A 9,712-nucleotide genomic window follows, 5' to 3' on the forward strand; every position below is an offset into this window, starting at 1 on the left:
TGTGTTGTTTTCAGAAACAGTTGAGACCCAAATAGAAGTACAAAAATTATTATGTCCCCTTTCAGCAAATAAATATCTAAGATAAGGCAAGCTTTAATGTTTTCAGTCCTTATTAAAAAGATTGAGGAGTTTCTGTACATCTCAGATTCAATAGCTGGAGAACAGACACTACAAGCTGCTCCTCCTGGTTTAGGTTTTATTTTGGGAACAGAGACCGATGAGGTTTCTAATGACCTGAGGGATCCACATGGTTCATACCTGACCAGTAACTCTGAAAGGTGTTAAGCTAAATAAAGCTTTACAGACCATGAACGAGATTTTAAATTGTATCCTTGGACAAATAGCAGTGATTAAGGAGCTGGTGTAATATTAATGTTCCTGGTGTTTGTTAGGATTCTGGCAGCTGCCTGATTGATTTCAGGACATTAGTCTTAACTTTTTAAAAATAAATGTATGAACTCGTTTTCCTAAATGCTTATTTTTGGACAGGAAGCCCCTTTATTCTGTTAAAAGATGCAGAAGTTTGTAGGGAAATAAAAGGGAAACAATCAGCTGAATGTGCTTTATTTTAACACAATAAAAACTGTTTGAGTTTAGAAGAATTCATGTGGAAATGTCACTATTTTCAGCTCATATACAGTATTTCTAGTAAATCCAAACACTTCAACTCTAAAGTTAAATATAGTAAGCAATTTCTACAAATTCAATTTGCAGGTTTTTTGTCTTAATCTGTTCTCTACAGATCCATGATTTTTTGAGATCAGGACTCGGGGAGTACTTCAATTTATTTACAGCTTAATTTAAAAAAAAAATGTCATGTTACATAATCTACAGTTTATTCCCTTTGGAATAAAAGTAAATCCTTTTTTGTACTAAACTTTAAAAATCTCATCATGGGCCATGGAGATGTATACAAAGAAAGAAGTGACGGGTTATGCAACTCTAAGGTCTGATTTGTCTGCAGATACGTAAAAAAATGTGTTGCAGTAGTTTCCCAAGTTCATCAGTAGCCTAATATACTATCCAGTGTCAGTTTGATGGATTTTGATTGTCCGCTTGGAAAGGAACGGCTTAATTTGATCTTGTGTTGTGAAACACATGTTGTTTCTGCAGCATGTGGACCTCTAACTCCAGCAGGAAGACCTTCCTCCTCCGCCGCCTCCTCCTTTTGTTTTAATGAAACCCCAGGGAGGTTCTGGAAAGCCCTGGAACTCAGCGCAGTCCATCCCATCCAAACCGCCGCCTCCTCTCCGGTCCCAGCGAGCTTTGGACCAAACCCTGCTCTGCCTCCTGTGGGCTGCCCCGTAGTCACGGCAACTGCAAACAGGACGGGGACGGGGTCCTGCTGAAAACAGGGCTATGGTTTCAGCAGATGTCACGACACAGGCGGAAAGGCTCGACTCCGGTCCGTTTGTAGCGTGACTCTACATGGAAATAACCCACAGGCAGCGGGTTTTTACAGCTTTATTATCAGACTTCCTTTTTTTATATCATACTTAATATGACAAAACACTTGATGACTTCAGAGTTTTTAAAGTGTTACACCATAAAATTCAGGAAATTGCCACTACACAGTAAAACAACTGGCTGCGTTTGCGCGTTACGGCATGCCTTCGTATCCTCCCATTGTCCTGGCCATGCGTCATGTCCACATTGATGAAACGAGCTGCTCCGCTCTCCTGATTGGGCGCCGACGTGGGATTGTTCTGAGCCACAGTCAGGGGAAATGCTTGGGAACTCCACTCCCCAGCGTGAGAGGAGATGGAGAGCAGAACAGCTCCCCGGAGGCCCGAACCGTGACCCCTTCGAGTGCAAAATATGCAGAGGTCACCGGGTTTCTGTTGGGCAAGATCTAAATTTGACTGACACTGAGCAGCAATAACCCATGACTTCATAACTGCTGCTGAGACACGCTATTTATTTACCGACAGATAAATGTCAAAGCACACGATTCAGAGTTTTCAAACATGGAAAACAATCTGTGATGTAAAAGAGTGGAAGTGAGGAATTTTAGCTCCATCAGAGCGAGGAACAGAGCCGGCACTGGAAAAGCATTTTGTTTCTCTTTATGGTCATAAAACAAACGTTCAAAGTGACTAAAAACTTTTATTTCCCCTCTGGCACCTTCTTAATATTACATTTTATATATGAACATAATGAGAAGTCAGACAGGCTGAACATGTAGCAGATTTCAGCTAATTCTAACGTTGCATTAAAACGCATTACATGATTCAAAAGAAATGTAAGGGACATAAAATTAATGTTATTTTCCACATTTAACTGAAGATAGCAATTGTATACTTTTCCTCCACCAGTCAGAAAAGTGGATTCAGCACACAAAGCCAGCTGTAAATACTAAAATGTTTCTCAAATATTTGCAGCCCTCTGCACGTACTGCCACTCCAGGTGAAAATGTTTTTAAACTCATTTTCATTTCAGACCACATCAACGTCATCAATGTCCTTACTGTGCCAGTTGTGGCAAATTAGTAAACATCCTATTAAATTCTTAAAAATGGCTTTTTCTCCATTTTTCACTCAGTTGATGAATGAAATTTATCATCTTTTCACATTATTGTAATTTTGCATGGTACAAATAAAAACTGATTTGATTTTATTCATAAAATATTTTAACACAAAACTTTTATGCTGAAGTTATGTGGCTCTCTGGAGTCATGAGGGCCATATAAATAGCTGTGGTGGGCGAAATTTGGCCAGCGGGCCTTGAGTTTGACACCAGTGGTTTATAGCCCTAAAATAAATGTAACTTTTATTGCTGAAGTGTAATTATAAAAAAACTTTTCATTTACGTATAGTTATCCTATTGAGGAAAATACAATATGAATATCTCTCTATATTTGTATACATTTACATCTCGTCACATTTATTGACGCCAATAAGATACCAAACTGCAAGGTGCCTTCTCTTTTCTAGTCCTCTTTCTTCAAGTATTTTGAATCTTTATTTAGCTAAAAGTCCCACTTCCAGTTTTCCTGAAGAAAACACCAGATTTTATTTAAAACATCCTGATCTTCCTAAGAATCCATGACGCCCTGCACTCTAACGAGTCTTTTGAAGAGCAACATTTCCCCTGTGGGCATTAAAATGTTTTTCCTGATGTTCATCATTTCCTTTAAGTCTGAGTCACCTTGACTATTTGTCTCTGAAAAAAGATCTTCCAGCCTGAACGCGCAGTGAGACCGATGTGAGCACATACATCTGTGTGAGTGAACAATAATTAGTGGTGCGTTTAAAACTCACACTTGCTCTCTCAGTATTTTATTGGCATAAACTCAACAAAATGCTTGCTGTTCTTTCTGTGTTGACAGCGAATCTTCTCTCTGCCTCAACGCAAAGTGTATGTAAATGAACTGCAACACCAGCCAATCACAGTCCGATTGTTTTAGTCTGATCAAAGGATTCCTGGCAAATATGGCATTGCTTGGATGAGAAGCAACCAATCACAAGCAGAATATTAAAATACTGCAACAAACAGCGGAAATTACAAAACTAGACTGTAGGACATAAGAAAAAATGGGAAAGTAATACAATAAATATTGAATTTTGTTGCCTAATTGTATTTACTAAAGCATGCAAATGTACTTGCTTCGGTTGTGTGTGTATGTAATATTTCTACATTTCTGGAGCTAGTCAAAGTAGCTCATAATTTCATCTCAGGATAAACTTTTGTCTAATTTCAAGAATTGCATTTCTTCCAGCTCACATAAAGCAACACAAAAATAATTTTACTCTAGATTTTTGTTGTTAGACTCAGATAAAAACACATTCTTCATCTGAAAACTATTTTCTCTCATCTTTTTATCTCACCACTATAGTTGTTTTCATCCAAGCAATTTCTAAGAAATTGGTTGAAATTGTTCAGTTTCAATCTTACAGCTGTTTTCTGACTGTTTCCACACACAGGTGCATAACTTCAGTGGCATGTTTACTTGTCTTTCCCATTTTCGAAGAGTAGGAATTGGAAAAAAAACCCATGAAGATGCTACTAAATTAAAAAAGGCTCATATTTATCTACCTGTTTTTGATTGTTTTGCGCACATGGTTGCTTTTACATTTCTTGCACCACTTGCAAATATTTGCAATTATATTTTACTCCCTCCCTTTTTTTATATCATTCTTATTGTTTTTTTTTTCCCTGTTATCCTTTATTCTATTTCTGTCTGTGATCTAATATGCATCATAATTTCAATCTGTGTTGCATCTCTGAAATTCACAAATTCAGAACCTGAATCAGATTCATGCCAGGAAAATGAAATGAATCTTAGCCAAATTACAGGTTTTACTGATTATAAGGATCAGAAACTTTGAGTTATTTCTTCTTAGAAACATTTTTTCTGTACTTTTATGTGTTTCTGGTTTGTATTTCTTTTGCTTACAAGTCTTATATAAAGTCAACGGTACAAATTAGCGCTAACCAGCCTCTCACTCTTCACCGCTCACCAAGCCTTCTGCAGTGTTTATCCCTGTTAGTCTTATGTTTGACATGCAAAGGATGACAGAACATTTAGATTTGGTTGGTCAGGTTGGAGAAAAGGTTACAGACTGCGCCACACTACCACAGATTTAGCTGAACACCAAGTTTAACCACTAACAAACCATTCTTTATTTAGATCTGTTTGATCATACAGTCAAATGTTGAGAGGCATCAATCTTTACAACTGGATTCATATAAAAAAAAAACTGGAAAATAGAAGCAGGTTTGATGTTTGTTCTTAGACTTAAGTTCCTTTTCTTTTTTCACTTTTGGTGTAATTATTAATTGTTAGGCTGACGTTCTGGTTTACACCTCTGACAAACTTTATCACACATTCTTAACTTTATAAGGATAATGATTCATTAGTCTATGGTTTATTGAATCATTAAAGACATGTAACTATGAAGATCATAAGGTATGTTGTATTCAATCTTAAACTTTTCAAGCAAATCTTTTCCTAAATGTATAAAATTAGGCATAAAATGACTTTTAGCTGCTTGAATTCTCAGCTTAAAGGTTGTTTAAGTACAAAAATGGCAATGACTGATATAGGACAATAAACTATGCAAATTACAATTGCTAGAAAAATATGGCAATAGGATTAAAACATTTTAATCATATTAAATAAAGCCTTTTAAAATTTGTGGCCCTGACAAACTTAGTTTGTGCTACAGCAAATATTGATGTTTCATTTATCAAAAAATGTTTCATACTTCCCAAACATCGGATAAATAAAACTCCTTCAGTAATTAAGTTAGTAAAGTTTATTTTTTATAGACACAAAGTGTTGTACATTACTCAAAGTTAAATTACACAAAGTTAAAAAAAATATGTGGAGAGAAAATAAAGACATCAGAAATTAAAATTTCATTTAACGATTCTTATAGTCATTAAATGAACTATACTATTTTATATCAAATAGTTGATTACATTCTGAATGTTTTTCAAGAAAATAGCAATCTACTATATTACTAAGCATATTTTAACATGGCGACCACCGGAGGTCGCTGTTTTTCTTCTGCTCACTGACCTTTAAACTGCAACACATTTAGGTCTCCGTCACGGCATTGACACATTCAGGTTTGAGGGATCACTGGGGTTTGCATCTGCAACCACTGCAACACCAAAAAATAAATCAAACAACAACATTCACATCTGGTCAAACAAGTGAGTACCTGAAGGAAGTGAACACATCCATGAGATAAACCGAAAATATTATGCTTAATTCAGGCACTGTGCATGTGTTTAGTTATCTTTTTTTCCAGTTGGTTTTTTAAGTTCAACTAATAGATGGTGTAATATTACACAGTATTCAGGTTAAAAACTGGAAGAATTACTCAAGAGGCATGGGCTCATTTTTTTGTAGTGAATTGTTGAAAGGTTTAATCTCAAAACGTTCCTCCCCAGAAACCATAGCAACAAATAAATAATCAAAATGGTTACCAGTTGGTAAAATATTGTTTTGGGAATGTGATAAACACAATGGAAGACACCAAAAGAGTGGACGGTTAAAGCTATACAATTACATGTTGATAGTACAAGTTCCATTAAGGAAAAGTCTAATTTAAATTAGTTTGTCTATTTCTAATAAATTTGACAATAAACGTTTCATTTCAGACTGTTGTAATATAATATTACCAAAACCATATTTCACATCATCTCATTTATTCATATATCCAGAAGTTGATGCTCAAAAATTTGAATGTCAGGGTTTTTTCCATTTTAAGTCAGTGGTCAAAACATATAAATGTTTTTCTTTTTTATTATTGTTGCTATGTATTTTTTTTTTATCTGTTGTTGGACCAGTAGCACAAAACAACTGAAATTTTAAAAATAGATATAACAAATTCAAATTTTAGCTATTAGGTTCCTATTTTTTCCCCCATTATTTTTAGAATAATTATTCTATAAATGTTCACAACAGAGTGACAGTAAAAGTACGTGTTGTTTTTATTTACATCTATTTTGTTATTAGGCTGGAAACAATGTGTAAATAAATATCAATATTGGCATATTTTTTTAAAAAGTTCTGTTTGTCTTTATGAAACTGAAAATAGAAATAAAATAGTTGCACTTTGAAAATGATAAGGATGTACTATACTATTTATCAGAAATGATAGGATATCTTATGAATCTACGTTTGTCTTATTATGTTGTTTGAGAAAAAAATTGCTCTTTGACTTGTAAAGCTTGCAGACTCCTAATATAAAGTGTAAAGAAAATACAATGTCTACATAGAATACATTCATAGACACAACAAATAAGGTAAACTTACAGTATACAGTTCTCTCTATCTTGTGATCTATCAACATTCAGAGTGGAGATTCTAACAGCCCACAGAAGTTCCTGTGAGTCCTTATTCTTCCTAGGTGGAGTGAGAAAAGTGACTTGGATCGTCTGTCATGGGATCCGATTATCTTCTGCCGTTTTAGTCACTCGCTGTAATTCAGTGTTTCGACCAACATGGCACCATTTGTTACATTTTCAGCAGGTGAAGTTCGTCTTCACACTGTCAAACACCTGTTCCCCTCCCCGCCTGTGGGGGCGCTGCACCAAGAACCACCTGAAGGAAATGAAATGAAAACCTCTGTAGAAGACCTGAGCACAACTTCCTCCTTTGCAAAAAGTAAACAAAAATGGGGTAGCGTCAGATTTAACGGTTGTTGGATTTCTCTTTTGTCTTTGGTAGAAGACAAAAGAGAAATCTTTGTATTCTACAAGTGGGAAATTGGTCCTAGTGCGGAGTAGAAATTGGTTTCGTTGGTGAGCAAGGACCAATTTCTCCCGCTAGTGCAAGGTTTGCGTATTTGTTTTGGTTGTATTTACCCAGAATACACTGCGCTATATTTAGCTTCCTGGTCCACTTGGCTTTCACATGAGCGTTCGAACCGCGCCAGACTTCATTTCAACCAAGCAGAGACCTAGGTTTTTAGGCGGACAAGAGTTCAAGTACCGGACTTTCCAGGAAAATGAGCCAGAGTTCAGCTGAAGAGAACTAAACCGGGCTGGTGTGAATGTACGCATAGGTGGAGGGCATTTGGAAATAACTGGACCTGATTTTCTGGTGTACAATGTAGAGGCTCAAGGTGAGGTCATCCAACGAGAAGTTTAAAGTTGCTCACTTTTTCCACTTGCTTACCATTTCTACTCTTTTCCTGAAACTTAACATCATGTCCTTTTTCTTCTTCTTCTTTGTATTTAAGATCAGATCGTTCTGCTTGCACCAGACTGCCAAATCTCCTCTCTACAGGCTACTGATATTGTTGCGGCTCCATCATCTGAGAATTTAAACGGTAAGTTGCTCTTCATGTACCTCAGATTTTAAAATTTTAACAAATAAAACGCCTTAGATATGTTATAGCACTGAAAATTGAGAGGATATAAACATATTTACAGGCTTAAATTGACCATGATATCTCCTAAAAGAGTCAATACAAGTTTATTTTATCACTCTGCATATCTGTGTTTATATGAGAAATGTTTGTAATGTTTCCAATTTCAATGTTTAAAAGAAAACACCAAGTCAAGGCTCTAATCACTCATTTATATATTTTCTCATCAAATGAATCCAATATAGTTTGTCTTTAACACTGCACTGTCTAAATTAACAAATGCACATTTAACAATCTTTTAGTTGTTTAACATTCATCAACAAATAATTTTCCATGTTTTACCGTTCAGCTTAACATGCAATAAAGTAAATCTAAATAAATATTGTTCAATGAAAAACTAAAACAATTTGATTACATTAAGCATTTTTGATGTCAAATCGCCTCTGATTTATTCACCTCTATTAAATATCATCAATCTTTTATTGCTTGTGTTGACACCGTCGCATCTTAACAAAGCTGAAAAACTGGATCAAAGTAGTTTCATGCGTTACGTATAAAAGTAATTTCTAGGAGACAAACACGGCTGTCGCAGATCAGACACACAATAATGTCGACTAGCAATGAAACTATTGGCACAGAGTTGGAATTAAGTGTTAATGAGATTCCCCAGTCTCGCCACATTGACTTATCATTAGTCAGAAAACAGGCCGGTCACCCTCATGCTAACTCAGTGGAACAAATTCCTTGGGAATCATCCAAAAAATCCCCAGAAACCAAAAGAGAGAAGGAAGCCGTTAAATCATAAAAGGTTGACTTCACTCTTCTGAGTGATTTGCCTTATTGGAACAACATGTTGAAGCTGGACTTTCACTGGGACGCTGGATTGATGCAATATGGCAGAGAGCTCTTTGACGGAGTTGCTGTATGTGTTGTAGTGCGGAGTAGAAACGCTGGTGAGCAAGGCTGGTTTTGGTTGGTGGGTTGGATCTCACAGAACAAATGGGAATCGCTAATAGCCCAGTTTGTTAAAACGTCTGGAGCTGGTCCCTGCCTGGCACCTCTGGAGCGCTAAGAAGGCGTCCACAGATTTAGACTTTGAGGAAACGGGGCCTATAGCGCTGCGATACACCAAAGTAGATGCCACTTTTGGGTTGTTTTTTTTTTGGTGGCTGAGCCAGGGCCAGATCTAAATGAAGGTTTTAGAGCAGCGACCTAAAGCTGTTTGAGGTGTGGTCTGCCTTGGCGCGGCGGTCCCTGCACAGCATCACACACGTCTACGCAGCCTTTAAAGCTGGAGACGGAGGGGACCAGGCAACTCCATCTCCCCCCATAATAGATGGTGATCTCACACTCGCTGTCTGTGACCATTACAGGCTTAAAAGATGACCACCTAAGAGCAGCAAATGTGTTGGATTACATCATTAAAACAGCAAAAAATAATCTGAGGACACATTGTTTTATCATGGATTTCTGTCAACTTCACCTTATGAGACATTTTTTATTTTCTTCCTTAGATTAACTTTTTAATTTTCCTGCAAACTGATTAAAAAAAACAAAAAAAACAAGTGAAGTTCAACCGAATGGAGGTGACATTAGTGGAGCTTTTTCCCTGAAGTATTCTCTGTGTCATTCGCTGAGAAAGACGCCTGTTCCTCTTCCTGTAAGCGAGCCGTAAACATTAACCGACTGCCGTCGCCGTGTGTCTCTGACACGACGCTCCAGTCTGTTCGCTACAGTGGCTGTAAATCTGCGGCTAAAATTTGAAAGGAAATAAGCGACAACAACAGCTTCCACGCCACCAACACATGTTCATCCAGACACCCTAAATACTGCTCTGTCAGGGAATTTTGTGATTTATCCCTGCAGATGAAGAGAAGTTTAAGTGA

General features: G+C 36.8%; 1 protein-coding gene across 2 annotated transcripts in view; it reads left to right on the forward strand.

Moving 5' to 3' along the window:
- The window catches only part of crppa (CDP-L-ribitol pyrophosphorylase A), an 82,371-nt gene that overhangs the window by 67,274 nt on the left and 5,385 nt on the right, over nucleotides 1–9,712 (forward strand). For both annotated transcript variants that reach the window (XM_017309632.1, XM_017309631.1), the window contains exon 10: nucleotides 7,698–7,787. In XM_017309632.1, coding sequence (XP_017165121.1) covers nucleotides 7,698–7,784 — 87 coding nt within the window. In that variant the 3' untranslated portion in view covers nucleotides 7,785–7,787. The remainder of the gene's footprint in view (nucleotides 1–7,697; nucleotides 7,788–9,712) is intronic.

The sequence above is a fragment of the Poecilia reticulata genome, linkage group LG16 (assembly GCF_000633615.1).
Source record: "Poecilia reticulata strain Guanapo linkage group LG16, Guppy_female_1.0+MT, whole genome shotgun sequence".
Taxonomy (NCBI): Eukaryota; Metazoa; Chordata; class Actinopteri; order Cyprinodontiformes; family Poeciliidae; genus Poecilia; species Poecilia reticulata.